The 21,599-nt window shown below is 46.1% G+C and overlaps 1 protein-coding gene across 1 annotated transcript in view; it reads left to right on the top strand.

Annotated features, from left to right (window-relative positions):
• Positions 1-19,916: 19,916 nt before the first annotated feature.
• KL (klotho) overlaps positions 19,917-21,599 on the top strand; it is a 43,552-nt gene continuing 41,869 nt past the window's right edge. Inside the window, exon 1 of the mRNA XM_035002968.1 lies at positions 19,917-20,723. Within this exon, the coding sequence (XP_034858859.1) occupies positions 19,917-20,723 (807 nt within the window). The remainder of the gene's footprint in view (positions 20,724-21,599) is intronic.

Below are 21,599 nucleotides of genomic sequence, written 5' to 3'. Positions count from 1 at the left end.
CTGGCTGGAGCACTGTAAGGGACCCTTTGCTGGATGAGTATGGGAAGCTGTCCCCAGCTTGGCTCTCCCAGTGGTAGGTAATGGAAGGAGGAGAACCATCAGGTTCCTTGGTCAAGCTTTGTGAGGGAGGCTTCTGCAGCTGAAGTGGGAGGTCAGCTGATGTAAGAGGTTCTACTCCCTGACCTTGGTCAATGTGAGGAAAGGCTATACCTGACAATGGGACCAAGAACAATGTGATCTAGTAGCTGCTGTAGGCAAAGGGCAGGGAGGGTCTGCTCAGTGCAATGCCCTGCCTACTTCCCCCAAGAATTCCATTTGGAGAATGAATATGACATTAAGTTTCCTAAGGAACCTTTCATTTTTAGGACGTTCTGGAAAATAAATCTAAGAGGCTATTGGACTCCCCCACCACCATTTTATACTCTTTGAACAGAACTTTCAAGAAAGAAAGGGCTTAGAATTCCCCAGTCTCCATATCTTCTCAGACCTGTGGGTTGACCTGAGCCTGAACGGACCACCATGGTGGATCCTGAGGCTGCTCTAAAGTTCTAAGGGCTGTTCAGGGACACCCAGCAGCCTAATAGGCCACACACCAACCCCTGGGCCCAGCATGAACACTGCTGGGCTCGCTGGCCCGAACCAGAATGATGCTCAATAGTTCACTCAGTACCTTAAAACTCCTTTGCAATTGCTGCCCCGTCTTCTCATTAAGAAAACCCTGAAGTCCTAGAGAGACAAAACCTGGGTGCCAAATGAAATCTAGTACATGGTTCTATCAACAGTTCACACTGCTGTACTTCTAGCCTATTATGCACCATCCTCTTAATTCCATCAGGACTTCCTTTTACCTAATAATTGCATACCACTCAGTGATAATTATCTTCATATTGTAGGTACTGCGCTGGTATATCCTAAGTAGTGACTGTCCACTGGCAGAAGTATGGTGAGACTTTCAGAGATATGGGCCAGGGATCTTTGATTAGGCTGACACATTTGTTCTGGTTTCCCAGCTCATTCATGCCACAAATATTTAGGTGCCTACTATATGCCAGGCACCAGATGGAGACAGGGCATCAGCCGCGAGCATCTCAAAAGTCCCCACTCTCATGGAACCTATATTCTAGCAAGATGAGATAGACAGTATACAAAGAAAAAATGCATATGTGCTGTGATGTCAGGTAGGACACATTATAAAGAAAATCTAGAAGTGGTGTGATGACTGTTGCTACTTGAGATTGCATTGTCAGTGGGGGGGGTACTTTTTATGATGGCAGTTAAGTAAAGACTTGAGTGTAGTGAGGAAACAACAGGTGCAGATACACAGGGATAAGCATTCTGAGCAGGAGGATCAGCAAATGCAAACGACTGACCAGAGTCAAGGACATAACTGGTCTGTTTAAGGCAGAGTTGGGAGTTCTGCATGGGACTGAGGGAAGAATAGCAGGAGATGTGGGTAGTAGGGTCTAGATCCCACTGGGCTTTGTAAATCACATCAAGGATTCAGAATTTCTCTGGGTATAATGGGAAGCCACTGGGGGATACCGAGCAGGAAATGATTAACTTGATGTTTTAAAAGCATCAGTCAGGCTGCTGCTTGAAGAATCAGGGAGCAAGACTGGAAACAGAGAGAAGGTGATTGCAGTGATCCCGAATATAGATAATGTCAGCTGGGATGAGGGTGATAGTGGTCAATATGGTGAGCGCCAGTCCGATTTGGGGTAATTTGTAAACCTAGAGTTCAATGGGGTTTGCTGATGGATTGGATTAGGGTTGCCAGAGGGAGAAAGTCAAGCAGTATGGATATAAATCGAAGTCATTGGTAATCTTCCAATTCTTGGGTTGGGTGATAGGTTTGTAGATTCATTAGATTAGTCTGTGTTACATCTTGCACATATAATTTATATATTTTTTTGATGAGTCAAATGTTACATTTAAAAACATTTTAAATTTAATAGAGAAAGAGAATGGAAAGAAAGGAACTGGAGACAGTGAATGCAGATCATTCTTTCAAGGAGAATTGCTGCTAAGAGAGTGGTCTTGGGGAGGCATGGAGAGGGATATGGTGTCACTCGGATACAGCACCCCGAGTTTCTATGTCCGTGTGTGGATAGAAATGATCCCCCAGTCAACAGGGGGAGAATGATGATGGAGGGGAGAGAAGGGGAACTTCAAGAATGGAGTTCCTTGTTATCAGGAGAGGATAGGGTGAGAATCCAGTGATGAGATGAGGTTGACCCTTGGTAGGGGCAGGGCATTTCTGCACTGGGATAAGATGGAAGGCAGAGTATAAGCACAGATGCGTGTAGGGTGGTAGATTTGTCATGCGAGGTTGTGAAATTTATTTTCCAATCACTTCTGTCTTCTCAATGACAAAAGAAGCAAGGTCAGCATCTGAGAGGGGGAATGGGGGAAGAGGTATTAGAGTTTGAAGAAAGAGGAGAAGCTCTGAACTAGGAAGTGGGAGAGAAAAGGAACAGGAAATGGGCAGGGTGGCTGGGTTGGCCTCAAGGTCCATGTGTGGCTTGTGGGAATAAACTTTGAGATAATCTGCCTGGTGGTTTTTGTTTTTTATTTTTTTTCCCCAACCTTGTCCAGCTGTTCGGAGATGGAAAAGGAATATGTAGAGAGTTGAATTTCACCAGGATTTTTTTTTTTTTTTTTTGCAGGCTACTACCTTGAAGGGAGAAGGGTAGGGCCATTGAGAAAGAAGGCAAGGGTGTGATTATAATGGTGGACAAAGGAATCTCAGCTCTAGGAGGAGGGAAGTGAGTTGTGGGCAGGGTTGGGATGATAGAACAGTGGCAAAGTGTAGTGTCCGGGGATTCCCAGTGCTGGTAGAGCCATAGAATTGTTGGCAGGCAAGTACTGATGGCAGTAAGACCAAAAGGTGTCAGGGAGTAGTTAGAGAGAAGGACACCTAAAACTGAGATGTGAGAGGTGGTGAAGTCATTGATAATGACAAAGTCTAGGGTATGACATGGATGTCTGTGTAAAAAGCAGGCTGGAGACCAGGAGCATCAGAGAGCAGTGAATTTAGAGGCCAGAGTGTTGGAGAGAGAAAGTCCATGGGCATAATGAAATCACCTTAAGGGTGATAAAAGTAGTAGTAGGGAGAAAAGTCAGGTGCTGAGGTCTCCAGTGAATGAGGAGGAGCTCATATGGAGTTCAGTTGGTTGCAAAGGAAGACCCACAGACGCTGCAGACTGATGGTTGCCAGGAGGATGGAGAAACCATTGTCTGGAGGAGGCATGAGGAGCAAGGAGGTGCCTGCCCGACTCTGCTTTCCCATAATGCTCCTTGTCGGTTTTCTTTTCATTGCTCTGCTCAAGTGCCTGCTTACATATTTTTCAGTTAAGATTTGAGATATGTTCATTCTTTAAGATTTTATTTATTTATTCATAAGAGACAGAGAGAGAGAGAGAGAGGCAGAGGGAGAAGCAGGCTCCCCGCTGAGCAGGGAGCCCGATGCGGGGCTCGATCCCAGGACCCTGGGATCATGACCTGAGCTGAAGGCAGACGCTTGCTTAACCATCTGAGCCACCCAGGCGCCCAAGATATGTTCATTCTTTAAAACTCAACTGCCTTTTGTGGAAGTGACTAAATGAGTCATTTTTGAGTAAAGGTTTCCATGACCAGTGCAGGGCATAGGGAGGGGCATAAGGCTGCTCAGGAGAACTTCCCCGCGGAGTCCAGGGTGTGGCTGGCTGAGAAGGTGATGCTCTGATCACACTTGGAGCAGTAGTTTGGGCCAGATGGAGCCAGGGCCTCAAGGCCAAGGGAAAGAGATTGGATGCTGACCTCTAGGGCAGGAAGGTCCTGGAAGGCTTTTTAAGCAGTTTCAAAACAGGACTTCGGAAGAATAATGAGCAGAGATTGGAGTGGGAGAGCCTGAAGCCAGGAAAGCCAGCTGGGAGGCTTTGGTGTAGTTACAGAGCCTGAATGGGAGGGGGGGAGGTATGGAAAGAAGGAAGGAGGGAAGGAAAGGGCAAATACAGGAGATATTTTGAGGAAAGAGCCGACGTGATCTATCTGGTTATTGCATATTGGAGATGAGGGAAAAGAAGAATGAGAAATGACTCCAAGGCTATAAGCCTGGAGATGAGACAATATTGTCACTACCGGAATAAACAGGGCAATGAGCAGGGAGGCTAGATTTGGAAACAAAATAATTGTTTCATTTTTGAAAAAAAATGTTTTTTTACTTCCTAAAGCGACACACAGTCATTGTGTCCTTGTATTATAAATATAAGGAAATAAAAAGAAAATAATTAGAGGTAAAATATTGTTATAGAATTTGGGTATACAGTTTGGTATACCTTGGACATTTTGTGGAAAAATAATAAGAGGTAAATTAGAGGTATACATTTTGGTATGGATATGTGTCTGACAATTTTTTTTTTTTAAAGATTTTATTTATTTATTTGACACAGAGAGAGAGAGACAGCGAGAGCAGGAACACAAGCAGGGGGAGTGGGAGAGGGAGAAGCAGGCCTCCTGCCAGGCAGGGAGCCCAGTGTGGGACTCGATCCCAGGACCCTGGGATCATGACCTGAGCCGAAGGCAGACGCTTAACAACTGAGCCACCCAGCCGCCCCTGTGTGAGAATTTTAAAACATATGTTAAATCATATTTCACCTAAAATTGCACAACCTGCTTTTTAAAAAAAGATTTATTTATTTATTTGAGAGAGAGAGGTGGGGGGAGGAGCAGAGGAAGAGAGAGAGACACTCAAGCAGACTGCCTGCTGAGCGTGGGGCCCGTAGTGGGGCTAGATCTCACAATCTTGAGATCATGACCTGAGCTAAAACCAAGAGTTTGAAGCTTAACTGACTGAGCCACCCAGGTGCCCTGCAAAACCTGCTTTTTAAACATTTAATATGTTGGAAACCTTCTATATCATTGCATGTCTACTACAGTGCCATTTTGAATAACCACATATTCGTCCACTGTATGGATAATTTATTATACCAACCCTGTCTTGTTGGATATTCAGGGTGTTCCAGTTCTTTTGCTACCTTCTGTTCTTTTCAGTAGCTATACTTAGAGCTAAATATTTGTTCATGGTCACGATTCTTTTTTTCTTTCATTCCTTTATTCTCCAAATACATATTGAGCACTGAGCCCATGGGATCAAAGGTGGATGTGATCCAGTCCTGAACTTTAAGGTTCATGTGGTTCAGGGCAGGGAAACAGACAGGGAAGTAGGCCTAAAGTTACAAGGCGAGCCCCACAGACTAATTCTCCAATTTCCAAGAACATTGTATTTTTTAAAATTGAATTTAAAATTCCTATCTTCAGCACTTTGTAAAACGTTGTGAAGATTTCTTTAGGTTAATTTTTAGAAATGAAATTGTGATTCAACATTTTAAGATTTCAATCCGTGTTTCCCAGAGAGGCCATACCTGTGTTACCCCCAGGACTGTAGTGGCAGAGCCTGCAGACCCTCCCCTGGCACCCACTCTTGCCCCTTTCTAAGTGTAACAGATATCCTCCAAATTATAGCTGGGCACTCAGCTTTCTAGCTGTAGATTAATTTCCCACCTTCCTCTGCAGCTCTGTATGGCCATGTAACCTTTATTTTGCCATGTGGGATGTGTAAGAGAGGATGAGTGCAACTTCTGGTTCCTTTCTGTAAAGATGCTTACTCTGGACATTCTCTTGTCAATTCCCTTGTTGATGGCCGAAAAAAGGTGATAACGGGGGCCATCTTGAAAACACGGGCTAGGGATGGCAGAACTAGCACAAACCCTGGATTGTCTGCCCCTGGACTATCATGTGAGTGAGAATTAAACTTCTATATTACTTAAGCCCCTGTATTGTTGTTGTTACACCAGCTTAGCTGTCCCCAAATTCATATATGCAGCATCTAAGAGTCTTTCTTAGCCTTGCTAACACTTTGCACATTTAAGGCCAAGAATATTCTTTTTTTTTTTTTAAGATTTTATTTACTTATTTGACAGAGAGAGACACAGCGAGAGAGGGAACACGAGCAGGGGGAGTGGGAGAGGGAGAAGCAGGCTTCCCGCTGAGCAGGGAGCCCGATGTGGGGCTCGATCCCAGGACCCTGGGATCATGACCTGAGCCGAAGGCAGACGCTCAACGACTGAGCCACCCAGGTGCCCCAAATATTCTCTCTTTTAATTAAAGTTTCTTTAGTGGCCAAAAATTGTACCTTCTTTTATTTACATGGTTAATGGTTATGGAATTAGGCTGACCTTCTTAGTTGGGATTTTAACAAGCAGTTCCATGGTTTGCTTCCTGGTTGAACCCTATGTTCCTAATTTAACTTGGAGTTAGCCTTTACTATTCTCAACCTTTCTCAACCCCACATCTAATCTGTCAAGAAATTCTTGGCTCTACTTGCCAAATAGATCCATAATCTGACTACCTCTCTCCACTTCTACTACTACCATCCCCATCCCAGCCCCTTACTTCCCCATCTTTTCCCGAATGAGCATGCAAAGTGATCCTTTAGAAGCCACCTGAGTTCATGTCGCTCCCGTGCTCGAACCCTCCAGCAGCTTCCCGTAGTACTCAGAGTAAGAGCCAATGTTCTCTGTTCCTGCCCCGATGGCCTCCTTGCTGGTCCTGAATGGGCCAGGCCCACCCTGAGCTGCTGCCCTTTGCATTGGCTGTTCCCTGTGTCCTTTATTCTTTGTCCACATATATCCACGGCTCACTCTCTCACCTCCTTCAGGTCTCTGCTGAAATACTGCCCCTCAGCGAAGCTCACCCTCACCCTGTTAACAACTTCAGCCACTCCCCAGAGCTGGGCAGTCCTGTTCTCTCTTTCTTGACTGCACATTTCCCTCGCTATAGCCCATGTCACCTCCTAACGTGCTACGTACCGAACAGTTTACTTATTATGCTTATTGTTTATTTCCTGTCTTGACTGGAATGTAAATGACGCGAGGGTAGGGATTTTGTTTATTTTGTTTGCTGCTCGATGCCGTGCATGGTACAATACCTGGCACGTAGGAGCGTATTTATTTCCTACTGCTGATGTAACAACTTGCACAAAACTTAGTGGCTTAAAACAACACAAATTTATTAACTTACAGTTCTCAAGTCAAAGTGTTGGCAGGGTTATGTGCCCTCTGGAGGCTTCAGGGGAAAATGTGTCTCCTTGCTTTTTCTTCCTATAAGGGCTGTGCCCATTCCCTGCCTCTGGTCCTCCCTCGAGACCAGCTCTGCTGGAATCACCTCATTGCCTTTCCTGAATCCTGCTTTCCTGCCCTTCCAGTTCCCTTAGAAGGGCCCTTGGGGTTACACTGGGCCCACCCAGTGTATTAGCATGGGCTGCCCAATAACCAAACACCATAGACGAGGTGGCTCAAACAACAGCCCTGAACTTTCTCACGGTTCCGGAGGCTGGAAATCTGTTAGGGTGCCCGCATGGTGGGGTTCAGGTGAGAGCTATCTTTGTGGCTTGCAGATGGCTCATTTCTCACTGTGTTCTCACTGGTAGAAAGAGAGGGAGATGGGGAGTTGGAGAGAGAGAGAGAAAGAGAGAGAAAGCTCTCCTGTGTCTCTCATGAAGGTATTAATCCCATCCTGAGATCCCCACCCTCATGACCTCATCTAAACCTAATTATCACCCAAAGGCCTCATCCCCAAATACTATCACATTAAGGGTTAGGGCTTCCCTGTATGAATTTTGAGGGGACACAATTCAGTGAATAGCACCCAGATAATCCAAGATAATCTCTTTCTCTCAGGATCCTTAGGGACATCGGCAAAAAGCCCCTGTTGCCGTGTGAATCCTTTTCATATTCATAGGTCCCAGGAATTAGAACATGGTCATCTTTGTGGGCACCATATAACTGCCTATCACAGCAGGTGATCAGTAAATATTTGTTAAATGAGTGAATAAAGCCTTGGGAATATTAAATACATTTCCGGTTTGGGTCTGGTTGCTGTACATGTAATTCTAGTTCAGGCCAGGCCAGACTGTCCTCACCTCTGGGGTTCTAGTGGCTAATTGTTCCCAGGGGACCTTGGCTGTGGAAGTGTCCCCCCCCCCCCCCCCCCCCCCCCCCCCGCCCCACCCCCAGTTCAGCTCTCCATCCACAGAGCTTCCGTCAGCTCGCTGCCAAGTATGAGCTGGTAACAGCTCTCATGTCATTCCCTACTTCTGCTTTTTAGGCCTCTCGATTCTCTAAATATCTGGTAGCCTCTACCACAATGTTGGCTCTCAGCCCTTACCCGTCTCCTCCGACACCATCTACAGGTCAAGCTTCCTGAAGGGCCCTGCGCGGGCTTCTCCCTCCTCCGCTGTGCAGAGCAGGGCTGAGTGTTGGCACTTCGGTGACCATAATTGGGAGGAATAGGCTTTATGAGAGCGACTGGTCACAAGGTCAATCCTGTTGTAGTCGCTGCAGCCCCCAAGGAGAGATGTAAACTGCCATTCATTTGTTTATTCGTTCTGCCAGTGTTTACGGAGCGCTTTGCAGGGCAGGAGGGCACCAAGCTCTGCCCTTGAGAAGTTCACGGTGGATCCCGTGTCACAGGAGCACCAATGAGAGTGAGAGGTTGGCATGTGCTTCCTCCAAACCACGAGGGGCGCTGCTCTAAGATAGAGGCTCCACGTGGCTCCTGGGGACGGAACTGACTCTCTGGTCGGAGGTACCATGAGGCAGAGTCTGTGGAATGAGTACTATTTGGTTTTGTTGTCAGTGTCCAGCAAGGCTGCCGAGTCCTCACCAGGTGCTGATTATTTCCCTGTCATAGGAAATGTTCAGGCAAGGGGCGTGAAGGGGTCAGAGAAGACTCCACCCATACCTGGTGGGAGATGAGCTCATATGACCCCAAGCTTCCTTCCAAGTCTAAGATTCTTTTTTGGGTGAGGGTGGGGCACCAGGCTGAGAAAGCCACATGATTAGTTCTTGGGTCTCTCAGCTGCAAACAAGGAACGTGTTCTGGCTGGCTGAAGCAGAGAAGGGATTTAAAGGACATTAGTCACTCCCACAATGGGATACTTTTCCAAACACAATGGAGGCTGAGCTTCCAGGAACGGGAAATCACTCCCTCTCCTGTGGTGGCCAAGTCCTGGGCGCCATGTCACCAAGAGGGAGTGGATGGATGCCCAAGGGAAAGGATTATGGAGACCTGACCCCCCACTCCCCTTCCTTCCTTCCTTCCTTCCTTCTTCTTTCCTTCCTTCCTTCTTCCTTCCTTCCTTCCTTCCTTCCTTCCTTCCTTCCTTCCTTCCTTCCTCCTTCCTTCCTTCCTTCCTTCCTCCTTCCTTCCTTCCTTCCTTCCTTCTCCTTCCTTCCTTCCTTCCTTCCTTCCTTCCTTCCTTCCTTCCTTCTTCCTTCCTTCCTCCTTCCTTCCTTCCTTCCTTCCTTCCTTCCTTCCTTCCTTCCTTCCTTCCTTCCTTCCTTCCTTCCTTCTTCCTATGCTGTTCGCATCCCTTCCTCAACCCTCTGTTCTTTCTTTTTTTGATATTGCCTTCATAGGAACATGAGCTCCATGTTTGGCATTTCTCTTTATATTTCCTGTCTTTTCTCTGGGACATAAACAGAATTGAAAAGAAGAGGGAGGGAGATTAGTGATTGTCTCCATTCATACAGCATCACTCTGCTGCTGATACTACATGACTGAGATAATCCTTACAGGATTATTTAGCCCACCCTTTCCTTTGTTTGCTCTCCTTCTTTTTTCCTCCTCAGAGGTAAGGGATGGGCAGGAAGTATTTATAAAGTAAAAAATAAAAGGGAAAATAAAATCCCCTCCAATTCCGTGCCTCAGAGGTATGCATTTGGCAAATCTTCAACCAGGAGATTAAAAAAAGAAATCTAAATCTGCAACATAATTTATGTAAATTTCCCCTATTGCAGGGCATTGGGGACTTTCCTATTGTCTTCTATCACAAGCGGTGCCACAGGACATTTGTTCACTTATATCTTTATGCATTTGTTGCTGCTATTGCTGTAGGATAGGGTCCTTGAAGTGGCATTTCTGAATTATAAGGTGTGGGCATGTGTTTTTTATAGAGAATGACAAATTACCTTCCTCCAAAGTTGTATATAGATAGTTACATGTTTATCAGTAGTATGTGAATGCACATTTTCCTGCACTTGAACACTAAATGTGATTTCTTTCCTGTTTTTAGGTGAAAAATGGTATCTCTCTCTTTTAAGAGTGTTCTTTTGCTTTCCATTCGTTTGGTAGTTGATAAACTACCAAATAAGCAAAGTTTATTTGCTTAATGTTTGTTTGACATTTTAATTTTTTCCTTTGTGACATGCCTATTCATATTTTTTAAAAGATTTATTTATTTACTTATTTTAGAGAGGAGGGGGAGATAGGCAGAGGGAGAGGGAGGAGAAAAGCAGACTCTCTGCTGAGAGCAGAGCCCGACAACCCTGAGATCATGACATGAGCCGAAACCAAGAGTCCAACGCTTAACTGACTGAGCCACCCAGGCGTCCTGCCTAGTTGTATTTTTTGATGATTTTTGCACTGAGTTCATTGCCTTATTTATTTATTTATTTATTTATTTACAGGAACTCTATAGATGACAGCTATTAACTCTGCAAATATTTTCTTCCAGATCTGTCATTTGTCTCAATTCTAAGTGGTGTCTTTGATTACTCGGTTAACATTGTCAGTCTTTTCCTTTATGTTTTCTGGGTTTTGCTTCATGCTGGGAAAGGCTTTCTTCACAAGATTATAAACATATTCTCTTACATTTTTCTACTATTTTTATACATTTTTCACTTTGCTAAATTTAATCCATTAGGAATATTTTGTTATAATGGTGTGAATTTGGAGTCTAATTTTATTATTATTTTCTCAAACAGATGGCCATTTTTACCAGTCTTAAAAAAAAAAAATCCCTCCTTCCATTTTAGCTTATGTTAAATCATTGTTAAATTATTGTATCTCTCCATCTATCCATCCTTCCAAAGCTGTTTTGTACATTCCAGTATGTTTTACTATTTTTTCACAATTCCTATTCCAGTAATACATTGCTTTGTTTATGTTACTAAAAATTCTTCCTTATTCTTCCTTTCATGATTTTCTTGACTGCTTTTGCACACTTTACATTTCTTCTCTGACACTGAATATTTTTCATGTTTATACTCTGATTTGTTCTCCTGTGAGTTCTTTGTGCGCTTTGCTGATATAAGCACGGTGACTTGGAGATGGGAGCTTGAAATTTCCCAGTTGAAGTGCAGGGCAGGCTCTGTAGGTGTGGAGTGGAAGGGCAGGGATCAGATCATGGTACAGAGATTCTAGTTTGTGACTCACCCTCACAAGTGAAACCAAGGAATAGATGAGCTCTCAGAAGACTCTCTGACTCTCCATCTATCCATCCTTCCAAGCTCTCTCTTGGGAGAGAGATGGATTGAGGGCCACGGACTAGCAGATGAGGATGGTCAACAGGAAGGAGAGGAGCCAAACTAGGATCACAAAATTCATACCAAAGAAAAATTATAAAGATCAAAATGCCCAGGGTACATCGAGGTTCTTGCTGAAAAAATAACACTTTCAGGTTCTCTGTTTAGAAAGAGATGGCCAAAATAGTGTGGGTGTACAACATCAGTACTGTTGGTGGAGGATGGGTAGGCAATTCAGCTGTCACTTGCTCAAGGGGACAGACACTGCATCCAAGTTTTATTAGTTACACTAGGGGAGTGATGCGTTTTTCTATGCTGGTAATAAATTCCAACTAATTAATTCACTTTCTGCTTTAACCAATGCCCCTGATGAGTCAGGACATCAACCTCAAGCCCATGGCCAGGGGCAGAGTGACAATCTTTTGAGTGGACCAGAGGGATGCTAATTGGGCCATCCAAGCTCTGAACCATTGCCCTTGGTCCTGAGCAACAAGAGAGACAGGCCATATGCAAAGAAACAGCAAACCCAGTTTTGTATTGTATGAAAAGTATAGCTCTGTTGTCATCTCAGTGAGAAACAGGTCATAAAATTGTGAATTTAAACACAGGTAGTTAGACAACCTGAAATACTGCATCAAGTATTTGAGATAAATGTGGTTATATAGATAGTTACTTTAGAACTGCCTGCTGTGTAGCTTTAATCCTGCTGTTCGGTGATGTCTGTCATTTTTTGTTGACTCTTCAGGAAGTTCACTGTTGTGGCTTTTACTTTTTTTCATACTCATCCAGCTTGCAGGCTCTCAGCAGTTGAACTAGGCTTCTGTTCTACTCAAAGATAGAAACCATTAGTTTTAAGTTTCATGTCATTCCCCTGACTGCCCCCCATCAGCCTCTCACCTCAAAATATACATCCACACCTTCATCTCTGCCTCCAAAGTTCTCTGTGGCTTCACCCATCTTTCTTCCTTTCTTCTCTCAAGGAGATATAGCCCTTCCTCACTTTGGACCGAAATTTTTGACATGATACCTCCTTTAATTTGCAAACAAGTTAAAATGACAGATAATGTTGAAAGGTTTTATTGAAAAATCACCAATCCCCTGATTTCACCCCTTTCAACTCTTTCAGCTGTTCTTTTTCTTGGTATTTCACCTCCATGTTTAAAAATAATGTGTATGTACCACTTTCTCTCTTTTTTTTTAATTAATCTTTTTTTTTTTTTTTTTTTTTGTTGACGTTGGGAAAGGGCAGAGGGAGAGAGAATCTTAAACAGACTTCATGCCCAGCACATGAACCCGACGCAGGGCTCAATCTCACAACCCCGACATTATGACCCAAGCTGAAGTCAAGAGTCGAACTCTTAACTGACTGAGCCACCTAGGCGCCCTGCGCCACTTGCACTTGAATATTTATAAATTGGCCAATACAGTTATAATCATACTTCTCTATTATATTCATATAAAGTGTAAATGAGTAAAATTCATTCACGGCTGAGCCAGGTAGTATGTTATATGTAACATTTCCTTTATCATATAACTTTTTTTTTTCCTGCGGAAGGGATTACCTCATTTTTTTTCTCTCTTTGAGTCTGGTCCTGATGCTTGCTTTGTCTTTTTAGACTGTGCTTGTTTTTGCCTTTTAGCATGCAATTCTGTAGTTTTTTGTTGAAGGCTGGACGTGATATATATGGTCAAAGGAACTGAGAGGTTTTATTGTGAGGTTTGACGTTTATCTGGCTATAAGTTAGTCTGTGTTTACTGTCGTATCAGAAGCTGAAATTTCTTCCGGTGTCCTTGTTTTTTGTCTTTCTTATCATCTTTGGATTTTTCTATAAACATCTTAAATTGAGTCTGAGGCTCACAGTTCTGTTGGTTATGATCCCCTGTTATTATACAGGAGTCCTCTGATGTAGTAGTAAGGTGTGGGGGCAGGGGAATCATTCTGTAGTCCCATGATTGGGTCTCAGTCTATTACTGGCCCTGAGTTGGAGATCTCTCTTCCTCCACGTTGAAGGCTAGTGGGAGCTGGAGTTGGGTATTTCCTTTCCCCCAGGATGGTTAAGCATTGGGAACATCCCAGTTGGTTAGCTCTGGTAAAGCAGTTTCCCTTGAGAGCAGGCTAAGGAGAACGGAGAAGTATGAGTGATATCAGAATGGTTACTTTCTCTCCTTCTGCCAGAAGCACAGAGGCTTTTTCTCCCATCTTCACAGTGAGAATCTGCTAGGGCCCATGGAGGTAAACTTCACAGAAGTGTGGGGGCCCCCTCAGAGTTTTTAACTCTCAAGCTTGTTCACACTGCCTCTCCAGCTATCTGTCAATTACAGCTTAAAGCTTTCTTACTCTAGTGGCCCCAGCTGTGGGTGTCTGCTTCTGGTAAGCTGTGATTACATTACCCCAACTGTCTCTCCAGTTCTGGGGGCAACAGTTTGCCCTGTGACCTCATGTCTTTGATGCATCTAAGAAGAGTTGTTGATTTTCAGTTTGTTCAAGTTTTTTTTCTTGATGTGAGGATGGGAGTGATGACTTCTGAGCTGTTTACACGTCAGCCCAAAACCTGAAATCCATTACTTTGAATTTCTGGCTAAGTTTTTTCATTCACTCCTAAAACCCTGTAAAATCTCTCTCAACGAAGTTTATCAGATTTCTATCTGTTCCTTCTGTGTGTTTGTTTATTTCCTGGAGACATCTTCTTGAAGTCCTCTGTTCTGCTTCTGCCTAGACTGCTTATGCTCTAATTGGCTGCATCCTGAGCTTTCCTTTTGCTATAATCCTATAAATTCCCTTCATGTTTCATCTGCCTTCTACCCTCTGTTTCATGAACTCATATTTTCTTCTTTTTCGGTTTACTTCCTTGTATTAGTGGAGTACATATTTTTATAGCTTCAGAAAAAAGATGCATTTGAAAGCACCTTTTAAAAGATCCTTGATATCTGAAAATGCCTACTTTACTCTCACACTTGATTACTGGTTTGGTGGGGCACAGGATTCTAGGATGAAAATAATTTTCCTTTAAAAAATTGAAAGCATGGTATCATTGTCCTCTGATTTTCCATGTTACTCTTGAGAAGTCCAGTGCCACTTTGGTTCTTGGTTTTTCTTTGTTTTGTTTTGTTTTTGTTTAAATGCTGAAGCTTTAGGAATTTATCTTTATCTCTGGTATTCTGAAATTCCACAAAGATGTGCCTTATTTTGGGTCTTTTATTATGATTGGGCAGCTTAGACCCATTTCCCTGGAACCTCATGATCTTCAATTCTGAATTTCCTGTTTGTTCTATTTTGAACTCCTTTAAGTTGGATGTTTGATCTAAATTTTCCTGAATCTTTATTTCCTATTTTCGAATGCTTTATTTTTTGTATACTTTTTAAGGTATTTTCTTATTTCCCAGTACTTTTACCAAATTCAAAATCGTATTTTTATTTGATACGATATTCTTAATTTCCACAAGTTCTGTTTTGGATTGCTATTTTTCCTATTTTTATCCTTATCCTATTCTTGTACCATAGATGCAATACCTTCTCTTACTTGAAAAAAAGTAATGACAGTTTTATACTCCTGCATGAGGAGCTTTCCTTCCTATACCTGGTGTTTCTTGGCTGTTCTTTTATATCCAAGGATGAGTCACTAAAAAGCTGTCTGGAAGCTTTATGTGCATAGGCAGGGCTTGTGGCAGATGGAGCTTTATTGCCAGGTGCTCTGATGGAGTCCTGCAGCTAGCCTGGGGAAGGCCGGGGGTCCCACTCTTGCTCTGCAGAATCTGATCTACTCTCCTAATGCCACACCCATGCTCTTCTCCATATGTGCTGTCCCCAAGGCTGTAGCCTCTTTGGATTCATTTCATCAGAGAGACGAAGTTCCCTGTAGAGCTAAGGAATGAGGAATGCCACACTGTGCAGAAGAACGGAAAACTGGGATCTCCTCATTCCTGTTTTCAGGCCCCCAGCTGCCTATTTCTTCCATGGTGTTTCAGACTTTGAGCCTTTCTGGAGCAATGCCAGGTAAATCATCTTGCTTCTCATACATCTCTCTCTTAGCTAATTCACGTACCAGTCCTTCATCTTCATTTCCTTCCCGTATACTAACCTCTCTCAATTTCATTGCATATAGATATGTCTCTTATTCTTGTATTGAGGGTAGATTTGAGAAAGGGAGTAGAGACATCTTGGCTGCAGCAACTCGATGCCCTCAGCCCCCGGGGCCACGCTCCCTGCTTCTAGACATGACCTTGTGTCAGGACATGTTTAGTTGGGGTTATAATTAGTTCCGGGCTAGGGAGGCAGCAGTGTCACTTAGAAGGACGGGGTGGGGAGGGGGAGAGGGTGCAGGTTCCAAGCCCTCGGGCTCCCTGCTCTGCTCAGAAGAGATGGAGCCCTCCAGGAATGCTCACCTTCCACAGGCTGCAGAAGCCGCCAGAACCCAAGCTGGTGCCTCCATCACCCACTTCAGCTCCACAGAGCTCAGCGGAGGTGCAGCTGCCCAGGAGCCCACTTCATGGTGTTTTGAAGCCTTCGTGGAGCTCCCTTTGTCGCCTCCTTAGGAGCCTTTGATCCGCTTCCCTGCGGCACTGGCTCATGCTGCCTTCTCCATCATTCCAGCATTCCAGCTGCAAGCTCCTGTTTTTGTGCTCTTTTTATGGTCTCCCTGTTTAATATGCTGGGACCTCCAAAGTCTCCAGCTGCCACTGTACAGTATTCTGCTTCATCAAAAAGATGAACTTCTGGACTCCCAATTCTCCTTCTCGTTCTCCTTGACCGCTCCTCCGCTGTGCACAAACACGTGCAGAGTTGCTCACCCTGAAAAATGTCCTCTCTACCGTGCAAACCCCTCAAGTGACCATCTTCTCACATTCCTTCCACTGGCCAGTGTCTCAGCCAAGTCTGTACTGCTGGCCTCTATCTCCTCAGCCCCCACAGACTGCTTCGCTGATGCCTCACACCGCAACCTGACTTGAGCTCCCCCCCACCCCGCCCCTGTACAACTTAAATAAAGTCTGCCTCCAAAGGCAGCAAGTGATCTAATTTCTAGATCGGTTGTCTTTTCTCCACAAGTTTGATCACCTCTCCTTTTTTGAAGGCCTTTCCTTAGCTTGAAAAACACATGATTCTGTGACTTGAGGCACTCCTCTATGGGTCTTGTTTTCTTTTTTTTCCCCTTTCTTACTCCACCCTCTATCCCCGTTGATGGAGACCTATACTAACACTTGGCCCTTGGCTTTTAGTTGTCTCTTTTGGAATACCCTCATTTTATCCACCATCCCAGTATCCAAATTTCTGGTCCAAATCTCCAGCCTGTAACTGCCTTTTCAGTCCACTATTGCCCTGCATAAATAGGTGTTTTTAATACAAATATACTGCGAACACTTTTTTTCTTCCAGGTTTTGCTTCTCTGTTATCCTTGCCTCCAATTCTCCTTGCCAATTTTACTCTTTAAACCCCAGATATTGTCCCATTTCTTTGTGAAACTTTTCCATCCAACTCAAAATAGGATAACTTCTCTTTCCCCCTGAATTCCGTAACAGCTCTCATGTGTGTCATTTGTGAGTGCTCAACAATGTATTTATTATCAACATTCTTTACCCTGTTTCTCCAGTCCAGTGTTGTCTTTGAAGGCAGGGGGTGTCACCTGTGATTTGAAGTCTTAAGCTCCTCATGGTGGCTTTGCCCATGGTTGTTGCTCAGGGAGATTGTCGGTGATGCCATCAGTACCTCCCCATAGAGGCTGAATGTCACGGCTGGTGAGCTGAGAGCTTGTGAGGTTGATGTGTTTGGGCCCATGCCGGTCGGTGGACTTCCTTCTGCTCCCTTGGCCGGGGAGGGCGCTAGTCGTCCCTGGAGCCCACAGGAGAAGTTCTGGTGAGGAGGAACTGGAGGAGGAATGGGGATGATGGGCAGCTTGAGGACCACCTTTCTTTAGGTTGTTGAAAATCATAACCATGACAGAAGTCTGTAAGTAAATTTTAAAATTTCCCTTCCTTTGATGCATCAGTAACTCCACCTTCATATTCAAAGCACAGCAAGGAATTAATCTCTTATTTGCCGGAGAACAAAGCATTGAACGAAACCCACATTTTAGAATTTGAAGGTAGTGTGAAAGATGAGAACCAAAATAAAACTGAACAAATGAGGAGCTACACCTGCAGTTATTCACACTTCAGGAATCCAGAATTTAATAACCATGAACAGAACCTCAAAAAAACAGCAAGTTCCGGGAATAAACCTTAATTATCATGAATCTTCATCATTGGGTTAAATAAACTATCATCTAGGAATATCTCTGCAAATGCTGAAGTTCTGATGTCCAACTTAGGAGAGATGAACTTCAGATGTGAGCATTTAATCAAATAGGTCCTTTCTTTTTAATCACTGCTCAAAAAACAAAACAAAACAAAAAAAACAACAAAAAAACACCTCTCTCATTTTTGTTTTTGTTTTTTGAACCGTTGGTTAAATAGAAGTTGCAATAGATACAATCTGCCCTGAGTAAACAGACCATACATCCATAAGCCAACACTTAAGTCTTAAGCTATTTTCCATGAGCCCCATGAAGCATTTCTAATTAAAACTTAACAAGCTATAATGCAGCAAATGCTCTAGTCTTGGGCTCTAGAATGGAAATGTGATCCTGCATGCAGACTTAGGAGCTTTTTCATTTAGCTGGAAGCGAGTGTGCCCGTTGTGTGGCGTAATGTTTTCAATTGCTGAAGTGTCACTCTTTGTTATTTCACATTTATTGAAAAATGTAAATGCCACATGTAAGAGAATAGCGATAGGTCTTGTTCCAGTCTGATGGCTTAATCTTACTAATCATGATAATATATGCTAGCCAGAGTTGGGACTATTTAATAAGATACTGGAATAAATTTGTTGTGCTTACACTTAAAGGAAATTAGTAAAACCGCCTGCGTCGGCAACATTTAAAACTTTACTGCTTTTACATTTTTAAGAAACAGCACAAGGATGATCATTTGACAAGAACGGATGTACTTCAGTGAGGATCTTAGTCATTGAGCACAGGTGCAGATGTGCCCAGAGTGAGACACATGGGACTGGAGAGGGAGGAAAAGATATGAGCACAATCTTACGTTTGTGCTTTCCATGATTGAGTCATCTGTGCGCACATTTTTACATTTGCATTTCGCAGGCCTCTCAGGTGACAGGGCAGACGTGGCCACCTGCATTGTAAGATGAGATTCCTAAAGCTTGGAGAAGAGATGGTTTCACAAAGGTGGGGCCCAGGCTGTCCACGCCCCACCAGATGTACATTAGTTATTCATAGACCGTCTATATACACCTTCAAATGGAGACTGTGCCTCCACAACTTCTGTCAAAAAGCTCTCTGGCAACTGGAAGAAACCTCAGGAATCTCTTTTGTTGTAGTGGGCGGGAGTGGTTGTTTGGGCTCCACCCCTCCACCCCTTTCCCTTCTCAGCTCAGGTGGCATCTGTGGGACCCAGGGACCTTGGCCTCAAGCACAGCTGCGGGCACAACTTGGCACAGAGAAGTTACTGCTAAGTTCAGAGCTGAAAGCTACAAGGTGATTATTCATAAAACAGATGCAAAAAGGATTAAAAAAAAGGTAAATGACAGTTATTCAAAGTGGAAACCTTGGTACTTTGTTTTTTGTTTCTTTAAAAAGTGTTTTGTTTTTTGTTTTTTTAATAAGAACAATCAGAGCTGTCATGACATGAACACGCCACCTTCCCCTTCCTCTGGGCCGTGGGCAAGTAATTCTGCAGGATGTAACTTAAGAACAAGCACTGACTTGAAATGGTTAAAAGGTCACTGTATGAGGGAGACTCAAGCAAAGTGTCAAGGCAACCCAAGCATCTGCTTTGTCTTCCTTGCAGGCTTTCTAGACTGGGGCCTGCGGGACGGACCATTTGTCCGTCGCCAGTGGGATGGCTCTCCGCGAGAGCATCTTACCTAAAGACTCTAAGGGAAAGTGGGCCACGAGTCGCGCTCTCACCACATTCCAAGTTCCCACCTGACTCCCCCCCCCCCCCCCCCCGGCGCCGCCCTCCCGATACGATCTCGGCCAATTCCTAATCGGTTCTAGCAATGTCAGTCTGCAACTGTTCTCGGCCTCCGAATGGGAGCAAGGAGAAAGCAGGTGCTTCTCCGCTGGCGGACTCCGAGAGGGCAGGCAAGTAACCCGCGCGAACTCGGGGAAAGTTGGTGGGCCGCCTTCCCTCCTCGACGAACGCCGGCTCGATGGCTTCTCCCAGGGGTGCGCGCGGAGGGGAACGAGAAGGCGGCGCCGAGAGAACCCGCGGCGCCGAGCCTCCTCTGCGGCTCCGGGGAGCGGCGAGGAACAGGTGCCTTTTCTCCGACGTCCCGGAGTGGCGCCCGCTGCGCCTCGCCCGCTGCCGCGCCCCCTCCCCGGCACGCGCTCGCCCTTTGCGCCCCCGCCCCCCCCCCCCACTCCAGGGTGGGGAAGCGCCGCCTCACAGGTAATTATTGCCAGCGGGGCCCGGCGGGGAAGCGGGGGTGGGCGCGCCGGCAGGGGCGGGCGGCGCGGCGGGGCGCCGGCATATAGGGGTGCGGCGCGGCGCCCCAGCGCCCGGCTCGCTCGCAGCATGCCCGCCCGCGCCCCGCCGCGCCGCCCGCGGCCGCCGCTGCCGCTGCTGCTGCTGCTGGCCCTGGGTGGCCGCCGCCTGCACGCCGAGCCCGGCGACGGGGCGCAGATCTGGGCCCGCTTCGCGCAGCCTCCGGCCCCCGAGGCCGCCGGCCTCCTCCACGACACCTTCCCCGACGGCTTCCTCTGGGCCGTGGGCAGCGCCGCCTACCAGACGGAGGGCGGCTGGCGGCAGCACGGCAAGGGCGCATCCATCTGGGACACGTTCACCCACCACCCGCCGGCGCCCCCGGGAGACTCCCCGGTAGCCGGCCTGCCGTCGGGCGCCCGGTCTCCGTCCCCGCCCGCTACCGGGGACGTGGCCAGCGACGGCTACAACAACGTCTTCCGCGACACGGAGGGGCTGCGCGAGCTCGGGGTCACCCACTACCGCTTCTCCATCTCGTGGGCGCGGGTGCTCCCCAATGGCAGCGCGGGCGCCCCCAACCGCGAGGGGCTGCGTTACTACCGGCGCCTGCTGGAGCGGCTGCGGGAGCTGGGCGTGCAGCCCGTGGTCACCCTGTACCACTGGGACCTGCCCCAGCGCCTGCAGGACGCCTACGGCGGCTGGGCCAACCGCGCCCTGGCCGACCACTTCAGGGATTACGCCGAGCTCTGCTTCCGCCACTTCGGCGGCCAGGTCAAGTACTGGATCACCATCGACAACCCCTACGTGGTGGCCTGGCACGGCTACGCCACCGGGCGCCTGGCCCCGGGCGTCCGGGGCAGCCCGCGGCTCGGGTACCTGGTGGCGCACAACCTCCTCCTGGTGAGTTCGAGGGGCAGGCAGAGGGCCACGCGGGGAGAGGGCCTCTGAGACGCCAGGGGCGGGCGGGGGGCCTGAGCCTCCAGCCTAGACGAGGCTCCCTTTGAAGTCAATCATAAGGTCTCCTAGGATTCGCATCCCGGGGGTGAGCTGAGTAGCTGGGGCTTCCCCGGGAAGCCAAACAGTTGGGAATGGGGAGAGAGAAAGGGGAGCCCCTTTCTCTGGGTGCAGAGGAATCCCTAGAGGTAAGGAGGGGACGCTTCCCTAATAGTACCTACGGGGCGAGTGAGGAGGGTGGATGAAAGAAACAGGTTTGTTAGGGAGCCTTGCAGATAGCATACTTACTCTCTGCTAGAGTTGTGGAGATGTCGTGAGTTCAGTGTTAATCCAATGAGATCTGCCTTGTGTGTGTGGCCCACGTACACACTGCAGCAAATGCAAAGGTGTCAGAATCACATCTCCTGGTGAGCCGGGCTTCAACTCTTTGGAAGTTCTTTCGGCGGCAGGTAGAACTGCATCCATCAACCATGCTAACCATCGGGTGTGAAGACCCCTTATACAATCTTAAACAGAGCTAGCCATAAGAATAACAGAATCAACTACAGGATGATATAGATTGTGTCCTACAACTGTGTTTCCATCATCCTTCCTCCATTCCAAGGATTCCTTGAGGATGAGATTTGATTTTGACACCCTTGTGCAAAGGCTTAATACATTTTGATAGCTGGGTTATTGATATGCCATGATAAAGTTGTCTCTCAAATAATTCTTCCTATTTCTCCTTCACTTCGTGCTCAAGATTAGGTCCCATTGATTTGAGGGTTCCTTTATAATGATGTCTGTTGTTGGTACATTTTGTACAGTTTTGTATCATGAGAG

This window comes from Mirounga leonina, unplaced genomic scaffold, assembly GCF_011800145.1.
Source record: "Mirounga leonina isolate KUSES-001 unplaced genomic scaffold, KU_Mleo_1.0 Mir_127, whole genome shotgun sequence".
Taxonomy (NCBI): Eukaryota; Metazoa; Chordata; class Mammalia; order Carnivora; family Phocidae; genus Mirounga; species Mirounga leonina.
This window is presented reverse-complemented; position numbering and strand designations above follow the sequence as displayed.